Source organism: Callospermophilus lateralis, chromosome 10 (genome assembly GCF_048772815.1).
Source record: "Callospermophilus lateralis isolate mCalLat2 chromosome 10, mCalLat2.hap1, whole genome shotgun sequence".
Lineage (NCBI taxonomy): Eukaryota > Metazoa > Chordata > Mammalia > Rodentia > Sciuridae > Callospermophilus > Callospermophilus lateralis.
The window spans coordinates 68,180,738-68,203,252 of NC_135314.1; the positions used below are offsets into that span (position 1 = coordinate 68,180,738).

The window sequence follows — 22,515 nt, forward strand, 5'->3', positions numbered from 1 at the left end:
TTTATGGATAGTGCTTTTGGTATCAAATTTAAGAAATCTTTGATTAGTCCTAGATCCCAAAGATTTTCTATGTATTTTTCTCAATCTTTCGTAGTTTTTTTTTTTTTTAACCTGAAGATGTCTAGTAAGTAGTTCCAGAATTTTTAGTTAAGAAAGTGGTCTTTTGTTTATTGAATTACTTTTGCAACTTTGTCAAACATGAATTGGGCATGTTTTTGGTGAGTTTATTTCCAGGTTTGCTATTCTGTTCCATTGATACATGTTCATCCTTCTGACACTACTACACCATCTTGATTACCTTAGCTACATACTAAGTATAGAAATTGGGTGAGCTGATTATTCTTACCTTATTTATATTTTCCAAAACCATTCAGCTATATTTAACTACTTTGCCTTTTTCACATAAATTTTAGAATAAACTTGTCTATGTCTAAAATAAAATCTTAACAGAAATATTTATTCCCCTCATGGATATGAATATAAAAACTTCAGAAATATAAATAGAATTCAGCTACATATACCACCACCAAGTGTGGTTTATTCCAAGAATGAAAATTTGATTCAGTATTTGAAAATCAATCATTATAACATATTAAAAACCAAAGAAGAAAAATTAAATCATCATATCAATCCTTGCCAAGAAGGTATCTGACAAAATTCAATACATAATTAAGGCATGGATCATTTTGAGTTTATCCTGTTTGTGGTATGGTCAGTTTTTTGAATACGCAGGTTTACGTTCCTTGCCAAATGGGGAAGTTTCTTGCTATTACTTCTTTAAGGATTTTTTCATTTCACTTTTTCCCCTCTCCTTTGTAAATGGCAGGGATCAAAGTGTTAGATCTTTTGTTATAACCCCACAGGTTCCTGAGATTCTGTTCATTTTTTTTCAGTCTACTTTCTCTCTTTTGTTCACATTGGGTCATTTTTATTGTTCAATCTTCCAGTTCACTGTTCTCCTATCCTCTTCAATGTATTACAAGGCCTATTTACTCAGTTTTCCATTTTGGTGGTTGTATCTTTCAATTCTAAAATTTACTTTTGGTTGTTCTTTATATATTTTATTTCTTGGCTGAGGCTTTCTCCTTTTTTCTTTTTTTTTTTTTGTTGTTGGTTCATAATAGTTATACATAATATTAGGATTCATTTTCACATAATTACAAATGCATGTCATATAATTTGCTCCAATTTAGTCCCCCATTCTTCCCCTTCTCCTCCTCTCTCCCCCTGTTCCCTTTTCTCTACTTTTCTTATCTTTCTATTTATTTACATTTTTTCACTTGCTTCAACATATTTGTAATTTCCATCTAAGCATTGTTATCATGGTTCCTTTAAAATCTTTTTCAAATTGGTGCTATATTTGTTATCATCTTAGTGTTGGCATTTATTGATTGTTTTCTTTCATTCAGTTGAAATCATTCTGGCTCTTGGTATGATGTTGAATTTTTATTAAGAGCGGGACATTTTTGCATTGAGATTCTGGATTTTATTTTAACTAGTTTTCTTGTGTTTCTCTCTTCCTCTCCCTCACCCCCTCTCTTCTCTATCTCCCTGATAAGGGCAGGAGAGGTCCTGCCTTGATACTGTTTAGGTGGATATAGAAGTTCCCCATTCAGCCTCCATTTACCCCTGAGTGTGGGTGGGAAATCCTTATTACTGCCGGATTGAGAGTTTCTCCACTGACACTAGGTTGAGGGTGTCTCGCTGTCATTTTGTGTGTTCTGACTCTTCACTACACTTCCTCGGATCCATTCCAAGTGTAAGAGAAAGGGGTGCTCCATTGTGGCTAGTAAGAAATAGAAATCTAGGTTCCCCATCTGATTTCCACTGACACCACCAGGGATGATGGTGGAACTTCATTACTTGCTGGGGTGATGGCAGGATGAAAAGTCCTGCCTCACTGCTTGACTTTTGTTGATACCCTGGTGGGGACACGGGGAATGACTCACCATAGTTCAGTGAGTGCATATATTTATGCTTCCACAATGACCTTGTTTGCATGGGTGGAAGTGGGGCCATAGTTTTCTCTGCGATATTTCATAGAGTAGAAAAGTCTGAATTTTTCTGTCTATGAGGCTTCCTCTTCCCTGGTCCTGTCTGTGCCAGTTGATATTTTCCATTTGCGAGCCTCTTCAGTTCCAAATATGGAATATACGATGCAAAAAAGGAAGCCTAGGGGACTCACTACTTCGTTGTTTCTTGAGTTTCTAGGTCCCTAGCTTGTCGTCTTCTCCCCACCTGTCAAGTCTCCTTCTTATGTAATATCCAGTGTTTTATTTGTATCAAGCAAAGGAAATAAGGACAAGTACTTTTACTCAGTCTTCTTGGAAGTAGAACTCAGTCAACAAGGTTTTCTGATTAATGTATTTTGATTAATAAATAAGCAACCCCAAATAGCTCAGAAAGAAACATGGACACACTCAAAATATATATCCAGAATCCTCTTATTCAAACATTTATCTGATGACTGCTGAAAATCTTCCAAGGGCTCCCATGACCTTCAGAGTAAAAGCAGAAATCTGTACAGTGGCTTACAGGGCCTTACATATTATTCATGTCCTTGCCTCTTATTTCTTCCTATTCTACCCCTCATTTCCTCTAATGCATCCATCATGTTCCTGTCACATGTTAGGCCCATCCTCACCTCAGAACCATTGCACTTGCTCTTTTCTTGGTCTGGAACCCTCTCAATCCAGTAATTCTCATAGACAGCTCCTTTACATCCTATAGATCTTTGCTCAAGTATTACTTTCTCAGGCTTTCCCCAACTGCCATATTTAATACTGCAACCCTCCGTTATTCCCTTTCCCTCAATGGTCCTCTTCTTACTTTATTTTCTCCATAGCAATTTCCCCTTCTAATATACTATAAAATTAACTAATTAATTTTGTTTGTTTTCTGTCTCTCCCCATTAAAATATAAGCCCATACTTTATTTGAGTACTATTTCAATACTCTATTGACCACATCAAGAACAATGCCCAACCTACAGTAAGTGCTCAGCATATATTTGCTAAATGAATAAATGACCTACGTATCCAGGGTCCATCAAGGAAGAAATATTTCATGGCATACTAGTAGCTCTAGTGGTCTGATGACAGCAACGCTAGGAACACAAGATGAACCTGTTATGTGTTCCTTTTGAAGCATTTGTACGTAGATCCCTGTTCTAATGGTATACCACTCTATTACTTAGATATTCTTTCTTCCTCCACTTCCTTCTGTCTTTCTTGTTCTCAAACTGCTACCAACTATAAGTATTTTTCCCAGAATTTCCAGATTTTTTTAAAGGAGAATCTGATCAGTGCAGTGTCTTATCATCAGGGCTTGTCTTGACAAAATTCTTAAAACCAATTATGCCATAGGCTAGTAGTCATGGAGCACCCTTGGTTCAGTCATGGGTCAGGTGCTATATAGTCACCTTTGCTAGAAAAATTGCCTAACATGAACCTCTACGCCGCAGCTGGTGAACAAGGCAGAAGATCAGAGAGGAATAGATTCTCTTCTAATATACTAGACTCGTTGTAGATCTGTAAAAAGAAAAAGAAATTATAGATTTAAAAAATAAAATCTTCAAATATTTCCTTTGACAGTTACATCTACTCAAACGAGAAGCTACTGAGCTCACGCCTTAGAAAACAGAAACAGAATCCTGGCTCAACACTTACCATACAGGATCCTTGTCCTCTCAGACATTTTGGCCAGGAAAGGACTTAGGTCCTTGAAGAAGTTAAGAATTTATGTAGTAAGTTTTCTCAGCAAACAGTTTGATTTAACTCAACTTTCATTTTTTAAATAAAACTGAATTTCAATATAGAACAAGTAGAAGGGCTTTCCTCTTGGGTTTAACTGGTTGTCAGAAAAATGACAAAACCCTTTGCTTTGAAGCATATCCTGGAGGGACCCCACGAGACCCTTGAGAGTCCTAGCAGGTGGGGGGATTCTGCCTCAGATCTTAAGGCTCCACTACAGTGCTTTTTTGAGTTTTCTTGGAAGTTTATAAAAACAAAAGAAAAATGTCAGACCAACTGCTGCCCGGCATGACAGGTAAAAGACAGCAGTTCAGAATCAGTGTGGATTTTGGATTTTTGGAAGGAATTATTTTCCTGGCCCTACTCAGGGAAAAGCTGTTTCCAACATACAGGGCAAAATTAAATTCATTGTGTAATCTCACGCTTTTTCTATGACAAGACAAATACATCATAAACAAACTATTCAGTGACAAGCAGCTTTCAAAACATAACAAAAAAGATGAGAAAAAAATAATATTAAGCCCATTTTCTTCCCTGGGAAATTTCTATCACATCCAACAGCTGTTTGTTATTACGTTGTTTGGTGAGCTTTTTCCCTCGTCTCAAGAGATGAAAGGGAAAAGTCATTATAAACAAATCATATAAAATTACTAAAGCCCAAAGACCAGTGGAATGATTTAATGTGAGTATATTTAATTTTAGAGAAATGGGACCAATTTTAAATTTCAGCCAGCCCTTTGGTTTTCATTTTTCTTCAGAATCATTCTCTTTCCCTCATGGAGTACAAAGTATTGATTATTAAAGAAACCTTTTTCTACTTTTCATTGCACACTTCTGAGAGTAGAGCCCAAGACTTTGCCTTTGGTTGGTGACACACAGGCAGGTGCTATTAAGCAAATGCACATACAAATAGGGAAGCCTTTTCTGTTCTTCTACCTTGTGTAACATTCCTTTATAATTGAGTGAGTTTTTTAATTCCCCTGATTAGAGAATGACATTGCCCGAATTGAAAGAAAGTAGCATGTCTGAAAGTAGCATGAATTATCTGCTGATGAGAACAGAATGACAAGCGATTACCAGGCCTTTTTCATCTCCATTTGCCCAATTATCTTACTTGTCTAATTTTCCTGGATAGAAAATTAGGCCAATAAAGTTTTCAAGACAGAAATTTGCATCATTTTAGTGCAGCTAATATGGATAAAACAATAGCCAAGTAAAATAATCAGGACACAATGTCAACATTATTACACTGCTTTGCTAAAGTGTTGTGTACTTTCTTCAGAGCTGTGTGAGCCAGGGTGAATCTGGCAGAATCATTAATCAAAAGGCTTAAATGAGGTCAGGCCCCATGTTCTTGACTTTCCCCTTCTCTCTGACTCTAATGATACGTCGGGGTCATAAATTCCTGAGAAATGAAACTCCAAGTTGGCCAGCAGCAAGCCTCACAGAAGAATGCAACCCTGTCAACTGCTGCTAGTGAAGGACCTGAGACTTCTCTGACACATGCAGCAGTGCAGATTTGAGGGGTCTGTACTAAACCCAAAGCTTCTTGAGGGCAGAGACTGTGACCATTTCCTCTTCATAACTTTAGTGCCTAGAACTGTACCTGCCACATGGTAAGCCAACAATTAAATTTTGGCAAAGGTGAAAACATGTGGGGATAAATTATCTTTCCCACTCCACATATGCAATACTCAGCCTTCCCTTTGATATCTTCCTTCTATCAAGAAATGTTTACAAAGCCAACATCTAACTTGAAGCACCAAATATAAGTGGAGCACACTACCTGCCCCTTATAGACACCATCTAACACTCACTAACTCCCCATACTTAAAAAAAAAGCTAGTGTGCTTGCTCTCTCCATATCTCCCAATACCTCCCACTATCAAGATTTGCTTTTTTCAACTCCCAGCACCAGCTTCCTCTTTACCACATTTAATTCAACTCCCAAAGAAACAATGGAGACAAGGGATATTCTGGGGGTAGGAGAGAAGGAACTTGAAATTTTTAATTTTCTATTTTGAGGAACAAATTGTCAGAAGTGGGGACTGAATTACGAGTCTTGAACTGTTTTATGAACTCTTTGGTGTGAAGGCATGGATTTAAGACTGCCCGGTTGCTATGGTGACTCCCTGTCCAACAGGAGGTTCTGTGCCAGCCATGGAGCTAATCAGTTCTTAACCTTGGGTTCAAACACCAGTTGCTCAAGGCTAGCAAGTTATAGGCACAAGCTGATAATCATAATTGGGCTGCTCATACTGAATGTTCTGCTTACATTGAAGAAACTTTCTCACAATAAATCCTTTTGACATTTAAATCTATAAAGTACATGTGCTGAGCTTGTTGTGTGTCACTACCTCCCTACCAGGGTTGTAGTAAATCACCAGGACCCAGCTTTTTCTCTGTTTGTGTGTCTGTTTGTCTTTTCTCTATCTCCTCATTGCCCTGTTTGGTATCTGAATTAATGGCCATCCAGGTTGTGGCAACAAATACCATTATTCAGATTCAGAAGAGAAGTGCTTGACTGGATTTTAGGATAAGGGAGTAAAAATACCTGAATCTCACCACAGTAGCAACAGCTAAACATTTAATAAATGATGTATGCATATAAGATGCTGTTACTGTTGAGGCTTTAGATGGGAAACATTTCTTGGTGAGGGTTGCACCAATGGAGTTCAGTTGTTCAACCATGAAGAAGACTCTCATTGCAGCATGAACTTCATTGTTACTTCACCATGACTTGGAGATTAGCTATTGTCTGTGCAGTTAGGACTTGGATGCTGAATCTGCTAAAGAAGACCGCCAGATTCTAATTAAGAAGTCAAAATGTCTACCATTAATTTAAAATTGGAAATATAAATGGTAACTGGATCAGATACTTACTTGAACCTGACAGTAAATTCTCTCCCTTAGACAATCCACCCAGGAGACCAAATGATGAGCTTGAGGCTAGATCAAAGTAAATCCCTTGCCTTTCTTAGCCTTATGAATCAGTTTCAATAAGAAGGAAATAGTAGTCTTAGAAACTGGACTTAGTTCAGGAAATTGCTGGCCATACCCTCTAATTTCCTTTTCTTTTCCAGGCTTTAGTGCTAATTTACCTCTTTTTCCCCTTTGACTACTACCTTGTATTCATGTGTGTTAGTACATTAAATCTATATGTAATGATGTATATTGGCTCTAGATTATGTTTTCCAGTGTATTTTAATGCACCTGTGTAAATTTCATCTAAATATTCCCAGAATTGACAACTTGGAACTTAATGGGTTAAAGTCAGATGAGTCTTTAATGATGAGGCTAAAGACAGCTTGCCTATCTTTATCTGTTCATATGATGAAGGGACAGACAGACTTTTAATCCTTTCACAGTATAATAGTTTGCCAGAGCACAACAACTTATCAATTTTGCATAGTCAAGATTATTAACTGTACTTTCTGAATCTTTCTCTTAGTGATTTCTTTGTATATTTATCTATTGGTTTTAAAAAGAGTTGTGTTAAAGCATGATTTTGGTTAACATTAATATAGCTCTGTAAATCTTATTTAAGGGCATTTGGTTAGCATATTTTTTTCAACTTTTGTATCTTTATGTTTTGGGTATATTGTTTATAGGTAGCATGTTGACAGTTTTTTCCCTCTACTTTCAAAATATTTATCTTTTAAGTTGAGAACTTAGTTGATTTACATTTGCTGAGGTTATTGAAATATCTGAAGCAAATTCTACTGTATTGTTTTCAATTTTTATCACTTTTTAAAATTCTTTTATATCCCTTCCTCTCCTTTTCTCCTCCTTATTTGGAAGTTGTTACCCTATTTCTTACAATGATTTTCCTAGGTATTTAACAATCATATTTTAATTAGTCTAAAAATAAAAAGTCTATTTTTACTTCTCTTGAATAATATAAAGATTTTTAAACACTTTGATTATCCCTTCCTGATACATATGTTATTTTGGTCTGCATTTTCTTTAATCCTGAAAAAATTTTAATTTTTATAGTTTTATTCAATGCTTATTTTCAATTTATGCATAAATTTACAATTTTCTTTGGTAATTTTTTTTACCACCACTCAGACCTTTCTTGAATCAAATTTCTTCTTCCTAGAATTTCTTCTTAAATGTTCATTTTAGTAGTTCTAATAGTTGTAAACTCTATAAATAAAATAAGACTAAATATTTTTAAATGACTTTAACTTTATTTTTGAAGACAGTTTAGCTAGGTAGAAAATTCTAACTTGTCAGCATTTGCAGGATTTTATTCAATTACCTTCTGGCTTTTGTTGCTGCCTTTGAGGAGTCAACTGTCAAACTAGTAATTTCTTTAGAATGATATGACTTTTTTATCTGGCTACTTCTAAGCTTTCCTCTTGGTCTTTGGCATTCTACAGTTTAGTGATAAGATATCTAGGTTTGGATTTACTGGACTGAACCCATGTGTTGGTTTATCCCATTTTTGGAAAATTCTCAGATATTTTGAATGTTGCAATTCTCCCATTATTTGTATTCTCTTCTTTAAGAACTTAAGTTAGATCTGCATAAAAATTATTACTCTGTCCTCCAGGTCTCTTTAACATTTTTTCCCATTTTTTATCTTTGTCTCTTTATACTGCACATCACATGTAATTTCTTCAGTTTCTGTTAGCAATTAGCTACTCTAACTTGTTTAATCTCAAACATTACATATACTTATTTAATTTAATTTTTAATTTAGTATCTATATATTTATGTTATAAAATATATTTTTTAAACTTGGTTAATTTTGCTAATATATTCTCCTCTCTTCATATTTTTGATACCTTCTTTTATTTGAAAAAATCAAATAGTTACACTTGCACCTTATAATTATATCTTGTTAGGTCTGTACCGAATTTAAAATAATGAATAAAATAAAACTTCATCTGTTCAATGTTTATAATATACTGGAGATGCAAAAATGATTATGACTAATAAAGTATACAAAGTTGAGAACCAGTTAATGTGATTTTGTAATATATAGGGAGGACAAAGAATTCACAAAATGCTATTGAAGAGCAGATCAAAGGAGATCTCATGACAACCATGATGTTTAAACTAAATCTCAAGGATGGGAATGACTGACCACGTTAGGCAGAGGAAGTTAAGTCACAGGGTCTTGAAAACATATTGCATGCTTGGGGAAGACCAGTAGTCCTGGGTGGTGGGTGTGTGGGAGACATTGTGAATTAGTAGAATTTGAAAGGTGTTTGAGATCAGGGCAAGGAACCCACAAGATGCTTGGAGAAGTAGTTCGGCTCTTTACATCTAAATAAGTGCTTGTGAAATGATCATTCAAGAACCATAGTATATAAGAATCACCAGAGTTCTTAGTAAAGATTTCTAAACTCTAATAAAAGAAAAACAAAACTACTGTCAGAATTATTGGAGTATGTGACTTATATTTGTATTCTTAATCAAATTTTTAGGTGATTGTTAATTCTCATTGAAGTTTTTTTAATTAATTAAAAAAATTTTTTACACAAATGGAGCACAACTTTTCATTTCTCTGGTTGTATGTGATGTAGAGTAATACCATTCATGCAATCATACCTGTACATAGGGTAATAATGTTCATCTCATTCCACCATCTTCCCCTCTGCACACTCCCTCTCCTCTCTTTCCTCCCCTCTCTTTTCTCTTCTCTGCCCAATCCAAAGTTCCTCCATTATTCCCTTGCCCAACCTCCATTATGGACCAGCATTAGATTAACAGAGAAAACATTCAGCCTTTGCTTTTGGGGGATTGGCTTACTTCACTTAGCATGATATTCTCCAACTCCATCCATTTACCTGCAATGCCATAATTTCATTCTTCATTAAGGCCGAATAATATTCCATTGTGTATATATACCACAGTTTCTTTATCCATTTATCTATTGAAGGGCATCTATGTTGGTTCCATAGTTTATCTATTGTTAATTAAACTGGTATACACATTGAGGTGGCTGCATCACTGTAGTATGCTGATTTTTAGTCCTTTGGATATAGAAAGATGATGTATATTGGCTCTAGATTACGATTTCCTGTTAGAGTCTGTAAACAAGTCAGGATGGTGCCTGGTATTTTGCCAGAGGGAGTGGTTTGTGAAGTAACGCCAGTGAGCCATTAAGTGTGGAGATTCCTTATTGGTTGATTGCTGTATCTATTTATGTTAATTAAGATAAGCTATGTGGAATATATAAATACCTCTGTTGTCCTACAATAAACAGCTCCTACTCCTGCTGTATCAATCTACACAAGTTGTTCGTCACCCCCCGGTTATTTTGCTGCAGCCAGACTGCGGCAATTTCCATTGAGGAGTGGGATAGCTAGGTCAAATGGTGGTTTCACTCCAAGTTTTCTAAGGAGTCTCCATACTGCTTTCCAAAGTGCTTGCACCACTTGCAATCCCACCAACAATGAATCAGTGTATCTTTTCCCCACATCCTCACCAGCACTTATTGGTGGTGGAATTCTTAATAATTGCCATTCTGATTGTAGTGAGATAAAATTTTAGAGTGGTTTTGATTTGCATTTCTCTAATTGCTAGAGTTGAAGTTTGACAATTAATCTATGCAATGAGAATTAGTCTTTGAAAAGAGTAATGGTCCAATCTGAGCTGTTTTAGACACATTCCTGATAACAAGCAAAAGACTTGAGGAAGAAAGATCACTTACAAAGCTTTTGAAAGACACTGCAAGCTCAGATATGCAGAGAAAGAAAATATGAGATATGGAAATAGAATCCACAGGGCATGGTCCTTTAACTGGGTAAGTGCCAATGATGCAGGATGAGAAAGAGGGATTTGTAACTGCCCAAGTATTTTATGTTGTTTTCTTCTTCTCCATTCTCACAGTCTGTGTTGGATTCATCCTTAAACTAGTACTAAGATGACTGTAGCCATTTTGAGTATCACGTCAGAAGCAAAAGTCTGAGAAAGAGGAAGATAAATCCTTTCTTCCAGTGGCTATATTATAATACTCCTGAATCGATTATGTCCTTCCCTGATTTTCTTTCTTCTGGAAAAAACTCAGGTACATGGCTGAATGAAGCCATGGAGTAGGTGCAGAAGCAAATTCAGTGTATAGTCATTGATAGAAAGTAAGAAGGTAAAATGGGTGCCCTGGTTGGCCATTACAATAGAATCATGAATGCAGAGTAGACTTACAGAAATACTTGTAGGAGAATGTCTTCTAAGGTTTTTTTGTTTGTTTGTTTGTTTTTAATATCAGCTCTTCACTTTTGAATAGTGTTTACCTTTACACTTTATTGCTTAGTTTGTTCCTTATAATAGCTCTGTAAGAGCCAGGCATGGTGGTACACGCCTGTAATCCCAGTGGCTCAGAAGGGTGAGGCAGGAGGTTTGCAAGTTCAAAGCCAGCCTCAGCAAAAGCAAGGTGCTAAACAACTCAGTGAGACCCTGTCTCTAAATAAAATACAAAATAGGGCTGAGAATGTGTCTCAGTGGTCAAGTGCCCCTGAGTTCAATCCCCAGTTCTTGATAATTAGCTAGACTCTCAACCTCTTTATTTAAACAAGAAAAGTTGCAGTCATAGTCTTTAACTTTTTTCATCAGACTTGGGAGAGAAGAAAACAGTGCCAGTGAGTCTTTCTGATATGAGCTAATAATCTCACACATATTTATATTGTTGTAAAGCCCTGGGATATTGATTATAACAACACCAGGTCAAGTAAGATGCAACCAGAATTGTGAATTTTCCTTGTTATTATCATAGGGCATGGCAACAATCTTTAAAGTCTTCAAAGTCTTAGGAAAATCTTTTCTGGCAATGACACTTCCAAGGACAAATTTATATTAACAGAGAGAACAGAACAAGCTGCTAACAGTTATGAATATTCACACAGGTCTCCCTGTTGCACAGGAAACAAGATTGATATTCTTGTGAATGTTCTCAATTTAATACCTTATCAAATCAGACTATTTGAATTTGTTTTATGATGCAGAAAGCTGTTTCTATCTTGTACTTCAGGAAGAGAGGGGACATCTCTTCATCTCTTTTAGACTCCTTTTGTTAATTGTGAAGACTTTCATTTTCTTTAAGGCCAGATTCAGGAACTCCATTACTTGACATAAAAAGTAAAAAGCCAACCTAAGACTCATTTTTATTTGCAGAAATGAAATAAGACATGAATAGAATTTTATTTATTAGCCGTGAAAGAAGGGACATATAGCATCAATCTGATTTTGCAAATGAGGAATGTGTTATTGTCCCCAAAGTGTCAAAATTGCCAAAAGAAAAGTCAACAAGCACAGGTGAAAGTATTTCTTTCTTAAGGTATTCGAAGGTTTAAAGACTTAGAGAATGGTGACAATGAAGTGCCCCTGGCAAAAGAGCAATTTTCCCTCTTCTCCAAGTCCCCTAAACAAGAGGCTGCAACTCCTGCCTCCCAGTTAAAGTCTCACTGTCTCACCTCTTCATTTTTTTCTTTTTTTTTTTGAGTTTTTATTTTGGTACTGAGGATTGAACCCTGGGGTGCTCGACCACTGAGCCACATCCCCAGCTATTTTTTATATATATATATATTTTATTAGAGACAAGGTCTCACTGAGTTGCTTAGGCCCTTGCTAAACTGCTGAGGATGGCTTTGAAGTCACAATCCTCCTGCCTTAGCCTAAAGCCACTAGGATCACAGCCATGCACCTTGCAGCCGGCTCATTGTTTCTTTTCTCTAACGTGTGCTCAGAGTTGACCTCTATGGGTCATATGATTTTCATCTTCGCTGGAACCATGTCTTCCAGGGCCTGCTGGGATTGATCAAATTAGTTTGAATCAGTAACAGCTTGGTGAACGTTCAGTGAGTGATATTGTCCTCAACACTTTGATGTAAGATTGAGAGACTAGATGAAGTGTTAATAACTAAGCGATTAATTGTTGGTCTTTTAAAAAAAGGGCTTTAAAATAGATATTTATTTAAAATCTGTAAATGTCTTATCCAATATTTTCTTCTAAGTGATTTTCCTAAAGTACAATTTTATCTTTTTGATTGGATTTCCTCTGAACTTGTGAATATAATAATAACTGTATACAAATTTAGTTTTCACTGTTATACATAAAAAATCTAATTTTTAATAGAGAAAAAAAATTATACATTTGTGAGACATTTTAATATTTATTTTATCAAAACTGCCTTTTTTCTTTCTTTCTTTCTTTTTTTGCTGGATATGGTGTTGCATGCCTGTAATCCCAGTGGCTCAGGAGGCTGAGGCAGGAGGATCATAAATACAAAGTCAGCCTCAGTGATTTAGCAAGACCCCAAGCAACTTAGTGAGACTCTGTCTTAAAATAAAAAATAAAAACGGATTAAGGATGTTGCTCAGTGGTTAAGCATCCCTGAATTCAATCCCTGATACAAAAGAAAAAAGAAAAAGAAACAAAGATTGCCTTTTGTTTTTAATGTATGAAAAAATTCTGAGTGTCATGGAAGAGAAATACAAGAAAGGATCTCAGTTCTGCTGCCTACTAATGTTTGTGTGATATTAAGCAGGTTCATCTTAATTCACTTGGTTTCTTCATCTGTAAGATCATAACAATATCTATGTTTTAGGGTGATATGCTATTGAATTTGGTATGCAGGTAAGCATTTACTATAGTGTCTTGCACTTAGCAAATTCTTAATAAATATAAGTTGTTCTTGTTATGGTTGTATTCTGCTTAGTCTGATTAGTTATGGAGTCTTCAACTGACTCTCTACCATCTTATGCTTATTCTTATTTTCTAACCCTTGTAGGTGTGCCTTGCTTTTGAAGGCCCAGATTCTATCTTATGGCATCTGTTTGAATTTGCCCCCTCTGATTACTATCCAGAATATTGTGTATAGATGAGCTCATGAGATGAATCTACTGTCTTGATTCAGATACTCATTCCTGATCCCATCATCCATGAATTTCTAGTGTAAGAAGCATCTGCCACAGACATGCAGGGACATTCTGGGACTCACTAAGTTGCTGGTCATAAGGAACAGCAGCCATTGAACTGCTTAGTCATGTCTGCTTGCAATTGATAAAGAGCTGTAAGAGGCAAGAGCCACAGGCATGCTTAGCAATGACTGGTTACAACAGATAGGGAGCACAGCTCCATGGACATGTGCAGAAAACATGCCCAGTTGCAATTACATCACCTCACTGGACATAACCAGTGGACATTGACTTTCACTGGGTGTAACCAATCATCAATGCTCCAAAGACATCCGTGAGACTGGCCATCTTGCTGTCCATCCCTGGACTGACTCCATCAATCCCTGACATCCAACCATCCCTGGAGAGAACCACCAGATAAGGACAACATCAGCTCATTGGCTAAGAGAAGTCTCGTGGCATCGGAGGCATTTTGGGGCTCATGGTTGCCCTAGGATTGTGTGATTTGCTTATAGTTTTTAATTAGTGTGCATTAAATTGTTTGGGTGCCCCAGAACACCCAACACTTTTTGCATTAATTGTTTATATTTGATGATTGGTGTGATGGAATATATGCTTGCATTTAAAGACAATACACCTCTGAGTAATTATTAATAGCACCACTTGTGATGCTAGTTAGTAGGATTTGGGGGTAGGTGGGGTGGTTTCCCTCAGAAGAGGTTAAAGCAATGACAAACAGAACTGAGGAGTATATCTTTGTTGAATTTATAGTCTTTCTCCCTTCTCTAAATTTTAATGTTCTCTGCTTTTCTGTCTTAATATAGTTACCTGTATTGTTAATCAGATGAAGACAAAAGCTCAGAGAGAGATTTAAAGCATATATTCAGACTGATCATGAGCCTTTAGCAGAAACAAGTCATTTCATATCAAAGGGAAGTGAGTTATTGTTCATATCTTGAGATTTGGGGGACTTTAATGTTTTCAGTGAAAAGCTCAAGATTTTGGAATTTATCTCTTTTCTAGTCATAAATTTTCTATTTTATTTTTCTCTGTACATTTTTTTTTTTCCGGCTGAAACGGAAAAGCTTATGCTCCTTCTGGAACATAAGCTCTGGAATCCAAACTGAGTTTGCAGGTGAAGTATACATATTCCCTTAATCATTACATGATGAGCAGTAATTCATAGCTTATTAACATTTCAAAGTGTACTGGTTAGCTTATGAAGTTATACTAAATTCAACTAAAAATATATTGTAGAATTGCAATAAAGTGGACTGAGTAAATAAAGTGACTTCTGCTTCTGGTCAAGATGAAATAACATCTTAGACTTACCCTTTGAATTTGCCCCTACTGATTACTATCCAGGATATTGGATAGTAAAATTCAGACAAAATAAATGAGACAATAGAACTCAAGACACTGAACATCAAGCAATGTAGGACAATCAATGGTTCCTGAAAGATAGATAAAAAATGAGACGAATCCTCCCCTTGCCCTATCGTATTGCCTGCAGAAAATTTGCAGGCCCTGGCACAGGTAAAGGGAAACTAGGTTTGCAGAACGGAGAAAATGGAGTTATAGGAGAAGAGAAGTCAAAAAACAAGAAGAGTACTGTAGAGGAGAGTGCTTGCATATAGAATAAAACAAGATATCTACAGGGTCCCCTTCAAGCATTCAGTTCAATACTGAGTGTGTGCTAGTGATACTATCCAAACTTGGGGAAAGATCCATGAGAGAGAGAGAGAGAGAGAGAGAGAGAGAGAGAGAGAGAGAGAGAGAGAGAGAGAGAGAGAGAGAGGAGGGAGGGAGAGAGAGAGAGAGAAAAATAGTGTCCATTACTCATAGAGGGCTGGGAATAGCATCTGTTTTTCAACAGCTGAAATGGAAAACCTTCTCATTCATTGGGGTTGGGGTTGATACTAAGTACTAAAGAAGTTCTCATCTCAGTAGTAGATTTAACTAGGTCTACAAGCTGCTCTAGTCCTATCTGACAGAGTTTGAAAGCAAGACTCTGAAAGATAAAATTGTGTCTAATTAATTCAACACTTTACAAAGCAGAGTTCAAAAATATTTATAAGAATGCAAAATTAGCTGTCACTAAAGTAAAATTCACAATATATTCTGCCTAATAAAAAATGACATTTAAAGGAAGCAGAAAAATACAACTCATAATAGAAAAATCAGTTGACTCAGACTGACAGAAATGATAGAATTTATATATAAAAAGATTAAAACAGTTATCATAACTATCCCATGTATTTAAGAAGTTAGAAGAAAGATTAAGCATTTTTTATAAAAGACTTGAAAGGTAAGGATGTGAGTCCCAAACTGAGTTTTCAAAGATAAAAACCAATTATATGAAATTACATAGATATAACTTATCTGAAACTATCGCAGATTAGATATTTTACAAGAAAAGATTAATGAACTTGAAGATACAGCAAGAAAAGACATTCAAAATTAGAAAAATGACAGAAATAAAATGAATACATCAGTGCAATATGGGATAATTTGCAAATAATGGACTAACCTGAAAAAGAAGGGGGTGGTTACAGAAAAAAATATTTAAAGAACCACCTGTCACTTTTTTCTAAGTTTGATGTAAATTGTAAACACATATTTTGAAGATGCTCACCAAATTCCTGTGTAAGGCACATTAAAAAAAAAAAAACAACAAGGCATATTATAATCAAATTAGAACCAGTGATAAAAAAAATCTTAAAACAAACACCAGCAAACAGTACATAAAACACAGAGGGGCAGAGACAAGTGTGATCATAGATTTTTCATCAGAAGCAATGCAAGTGAGAAGATAGCAGAGCAGCATCTGCAGATAAGTAAAAAGAAAAATCATCATCCAAAACATGAATTTTTTTTAACCCAGAGAAAATATCTTTCAAAAATGAAAACAAATACTTTTTCAGATATATAAAAATTGGTGTATTTCATCACCTGATGTACAAAAAATATATTTGATCAAATTATGCTATGTGCATGGACAAATCTGGTATCATGAATCCCACTGTTATGAATAATTATAATGCAACAATAAAAATAAATCAAGAAATAGTCCTTAAAGCTAAAAGATACTGATACTAAACAGAATCCCAAATCTATAAAAAGAACTGGAGAGTTACAGAAATTCAAACAGCATGGATAAGTATGAAAACATTTTTTATTATTATATAATTTTTAAGATGATAATCAATCATATAGAGGGAAAATCACAATGTGTAAAATATAAAATCTGTAATACATGGCCAGAAAGAAAGAAATTGAAGTATCTTATTCTACAGTTCTATACCAAAGTGACACATCATTTGCATGTAGACTGGGATAAGTTGAAGATGTCTATTATAAGCCTGTTAAATTCCCCTTTCTCAATGGGTAAAGATAACAGGAGGTTTTTGTTTTTTAAATAACTGTATAGAGGACAATTTAGGAGTATTTTTCAGAATTTTAATGGCATGCATAGTTTGATCCAACTCTTGACCCTTCATAAATCTATCTTACAGAGATTTGCAATATGAACACCTTATTAATAAAGCAATTCCTCTGTAAGTATTTAATCTAATAAGAAAGTAGACAATTACCCAGACATGTAGAGAAGATTCTCATTCTAATGTTATTTGTAAAAGAAAAAAAAATAAGCTAAATATCCTTCAAAATATTTAAATAAATTTGATTTAGCCATCAACAGAATACCTGCAGACATTAAAATTATGGTATATAACTGTGTTTTGATATAGTTAAATATAGCAGTGTGAATAAATCCACAATATATCCTTAAGTGAAGAGAGTTTAAATAATATATATAAAATAATCTTCTTTTCTTTTTTTTTAGTGAAAAAGAATAAAGAAACAAGTGATGTGCTTTCATGGGTATGCTCAATAGTAAAGTATCTAGAAGGATATATAGACTGTTTTCCATAGTAATTTTCTCTAGTTAGTGGAATTTCTAAATTTATTTTGGTATTAGTTTATTGTTGCAAGAAAGATACATTAATTTTATAATAATTTTAAACTAATGAAGCTATTCCATTTGGGAAAATAAATCTTAAGAGGATTATCCTACTTCTCTTATATATGTATTTTAATTTCTCCTACATCTTTCAATCAAAAATTTCTTCTAATTACAGAGTGTTTCACTTTGGTGAATGAGGAAAACTTTGTTGTTGTTGTTGTTTAATTATTGGTTTTTATGATTCTTTTAACATGTTTCAGAACACATTTATGCTTTAAAACCTTTTTGTTTATTTTTCTATTTGGTATTTTTGTAAAGTTTTGACTTTGCTATCAGGCTTAATTTACAAGCTGAATTTTGTTTTACTTTTACTACTTAGGCAATTTTTAGGTGAATTCATATCACTAATTTTTATTTTACATTTGCACTTTATTTTTTCTCTATTTGTTCTTTTTAGATATACATGATAGTAGAGTGCATTTTGACATATTCTATGTACATGGACATATCACTAATTTTAATGGCACTACATTTAGTGCATATGGATATAGTCTCTGAATAAGCCGTAAACCACCATCCCATCAACAAATGATCAGACTGTCACTCTGACAGGTCATTCTGTGCTAGGTGGGGATCTTGTTTTCTTCCAAACCATCTCCAACAGGAGCATTATCATTGACTTGGATCATACTCTGCCTGGTTTATAGGTTCTCTCTTGGCACGAATCAGACCAAACAGTCTGATGGGGTCATCATGAATGTTTTCCTCTATTGCCTGGCTTTCTGGTGAGAAACTCTCTGCCAAGTTGGTCGTAGAAATGCTGGCATCCACCGCATGTAATTGCTTGTCTTTCTCCTCCTCTGACAAGTGAGCATTCTGTTTCTTGGGCTTCCTGCGCTTCCCCTTGAAGCTGTGATCAAGTGAGGCGTAGCACATCTGTGTTTCAGCAGGCACCTAAAGAGAACGGTATGTTGATTCTTCATTGTTAATCTGTTCATTCACTTTCATAAATTCTGAAATTTGTATGCCTTATGAAAAACAAGTAACTTGGTTTTGGCTTCAGCTACCTAACCCATCAATTAGGATAAGAGAACAAAAATCAATAACCAACTCAAAGCTTTTGAGTTGAAAAAGGTGCGAAGTTAACAACTATTCACCAAAAGAAAACTGATATTTTATGCACTCATACTTTTTATAAAAGCTGTCAAGTTTTGAAGAATGTTTCGATGAATCTTTTCCCTGGATTTTTATTTCTTTCTTATGTCCACTCCAAGTGGACATAACTGTTTTAGATTGATTCTCACCAGTCCCTGTCTCCACCTTTACCTCAGTTGATTCTTACCCTACGTTGTTCTTACCAAAAATACCTCAGTTTGTTGGGAATAATCATGGTAGAAAGGGATTAAACATATGACAAGTTCTACTTTACATGTGCTTACAAGGTCATTTAATGGTACCCACAAAAGTCCCCATTTTTTCCCTACGCTTTAAGATTCATAAGTATCAAGATAACAACATCCATTTAAGTGACTGATACTTGACAAAGAATTAAATTTCCCATCCTTCCCTGTTATTTCCTTCTTGTGTATCTGTGCCCAAATCCCCTTTGAGTTCATTTTAAGTTGGCCTTGGAGATGTCCATTCACATCTAAGATGTAAGACAGTCTAGTAGTCTCTCTGGCCTAGAGCTAGGTCAGAACTATGACAAAGAGGATAAGATGCTAGGGCAACTTGGAGAAGCAACAAAGCTGAAGGCCAGGACCTTTAATTTGGTGTTAGAAAACCTAGAATTGAATTTCAACACTACAATCTACTAGTCATGGAACCTCAAGCAACTTTTAAAAAGTCAGTTTTAAAACCTCAGCTTTCTTGCCTTAAAAATAAAAGTAGTAATGTCTGCCTCACAGTTATCAGTTATGATCAGTAGATAAAGATAATATGTATGGAAGCTGTAATTATTGTCCAAAAGTATAATGATATCATAATTATTAGAAGATCCAGGCTAAAACTTAAGGATATCCATTGAACCAACCAAAGATTTCTGTATTTGGGGTTTACTTTTAAGAATAGGCCAAAATTATATCAATTTGTGAATGCGGGAGTGAGGAAGTAACATTTGGATTAACAAATGTTAATTCTTGAGTAGATATTTTCCTATTGGTACTCATCTTCATGCTAAGAGTAGGATGTCTTATATTTTCTGTCAGGCAGAAGAGATGGTTCTGCTTACAAACTCTCTGGTTTCTTTGTCAAACTTTCTATTCTTAAAATAAATAATTTCTAAAAAAAAAATTGCAACAACTGCCTAAGTGGTATCCTTGCTTTAATCTTTCCCTTCTGCCATTAATCCCATGTACTTTGTTTAAAGTATCTTTATAAGGCACAACTTTCATTTTATCATCCTATCCCCCAAAATCTTAGCATAAAGACTAAAGTCTGAAATTCATATCCTGCCCTTTAAGGTTTTCTATTTCTATTCCCACTATGCCCCAACATAAATTTTGTATTCCAGGAAAACTGGACAATTTACAGTTTCCTGCCATACCTTGTACTGTTATCTGCTTTGTTTTTGCCCAGATAGAAAAGCTATCAGTGAAGTTTGAAAGATATTAGGTAACACAAAAGGATGCCTATCTTTTTTTTTTTTTTTTTTTTGTCTGTCACTTTGTTCTATTGTTCTTTCTTTGATAATTTTCTCCCTCTTCTTTTGGTAAAGTCTTCATACCTAGTTTTGGACAGGCTGTCAATTATAGTGCTGTACCCCGAATTCAGCAAAAGACTAAGCATGTAACCAAGGCTGGACCAATCATCAGTTGCCTCCGATCCCACTAGCAATATAGGGTATCTCAGGATGGGCATGTGATTTCACCAGATCCAATTAGATAAAATTTTTAGGATTGATATATACATTCAAGGATTGAAAGATGTCTTTTTCCTAGGGTTTAGAAAAACAAATCTGAACTTTCCAATCACTTGCTCACCCTCAGTCAAAGAGTCTGTTGATAGGAGAAGATAATGAAGCCAGTAACTTCATAAGGAGACATGGAGGTCACCTCCATATTTAATCATCTCAAAACCAAAATACACCCTTAGATCTCTCATTCATAGGAAGCAATGATATTCCTTTTATGCCAAAGTGGTTTGAATTTGGCTTCTGCACTTCAAATAATTTCAAATTTCAAATAATAACTGCATTTCAAATAATACATGTCTGGTCAACACTTGGTCAACTTTATCAAATGCTGCAGAGTTCATAGAATGTGAGTCCTGAGAAAGAACCAAAAATTATATATTTAATAATCACTTGAGGCTTCCATAAGTACTGTTTCAGTTGAGTGCATGGGTGGATGACAGGGATAAGGGAATGTGTACCTACAGAGAAAAATGGAAACAAAAGAGGATGTTAAGAGCCAGTTGAGAAATTAGAGAGAAAACTGGTTAAAACAAGTTTTGTTGTTCTGTTTGTTTTCATTTTAAATATTGAGAATATTCATGCATATTACTAGAAAATTAGTGATGATTTATTTTTAAAATGTAAGATGGAGAAGAGTTAAGTACTTGCAGGTATAGAATCCTGAAAGAAAAATGAGAAATGGTCAAGAGCATAAGTATGAGTATTGACTTTGATAAGGAGAGAGGGTGCCTGACATAGGAAGGAAAGCAGAGATTGGTTAGAGATGGACATGAAGGCAAAAGGAAAAAGCTCACACTTGTATCCCTCAAATTTTATATGATATGGGACTCCTGTGGATTCATGTTATTACTAAGTTTCCTGATCAACTCTTTCTAGTTATTGGAGATTGAGGTATTGGAATTATAATCTCTAAACCACATGCATCACTTTCAAAGGCTAAAAAGATTATTTACATTTTTTTCTAACAAAGAAATATTCTCCCTCAAGTTTTACAATATAAAATTGAAGACTTTTTATACTTCTGTGGTTGACCAAAGTAACAAAGTATGATAATGGCAAGCTGAGTATATCATGATTTTTCTAATAAAATGGAATTGAACAAATATAAATATATTACTTCTAATGTGAGAAACTAAATTTGTAAGAGGAATGTGATAGAATAGAGATTAATTTTGTGAGTGGTATATTTAAATATACAATTTATAAAAGAGCACACTTAAAAAATGTTATATGGCTTTGTGTAATTTCCACTTGAGTGAAAACCAGATGTAGCTCAAAAAGCCTAATTTATATAATTCCTATGTAATAGCATCTATTCATAATTCTCAGTACTTTACAACTAAAGTCCTGCAAAATCCCTAAATTTCAGATGGGATGGTTATATTTTAACCTTCTATGAGAGGTGTCCTTTTATTATCATGGATTTAGCAGATCATATTATATCAGGCAGTTTTCAGGTATTTTATCTAAAAAATATATTTAACAATTAACTGAACATCAGATGATAGATTTGAAGCTTTTATATTTTTGCCCAACCTCATCACATCTTGATTTCTTAATAAAAATTTCAAGAAGTCTGGTTTCTTAGGGAATTCACATAAATAAAAAAGAGAGAAATTCTACCTTAATGGGAAGTTTCTGAGACGTGACCCATTTGGGGGACAGAATGTTTTCCTTTAGACAGCATAGGTTGGATTCTGTTTCCATCCTTAGTACCTGGGTGCCCCAGGACAAGATTTCCACCTTCACAAGCATTGGTAAAGTGGGAATAATCATGCTGCTTTTCTCATAGTCATCTAAAGAGATAGTACATATAAAGCACAGAATATCAGGCCTGACACCTAACATTGCTTAGGAAATGCTGTCCTTTATGCTATTTCAAGGTAGTAAGGAGAAATAATATAATTGAAGAGAACTATTTTAACTGAAATTTATGGCACTTTGGAAACATGAAGGCTAAGACTTCTGAATGATTTTTAATAAGGGTTAGTGCTATGTTTGATGAGGTTGAACTGATTG

General features: G+C 34.9%; 1 protein-coding gene across 1 annotated transcript in view; it reads right to left on the reverse strand.

Annotated features, from left to right (window-relative positions):
* Positions 1–18,254: 18,254 nt before the first annotated feature.
* Positions 18,255–22,515, reverse strand: part of Trat1 (T cell receptor associated transmembrane adaptor 1) — a 36,882-nt gene continuing 32,621 nt past the window's right edge. Inside the window, exon 6 of the mRNA XM_076867027.1 lies at positions 18,255–18,536. Coding sequence (XP_076723142.1) covers positions 18,255–18,536 — 282 coding nt within the window. The remainder of the gene's footprint in view (positions 18,537–22,515) is intronic.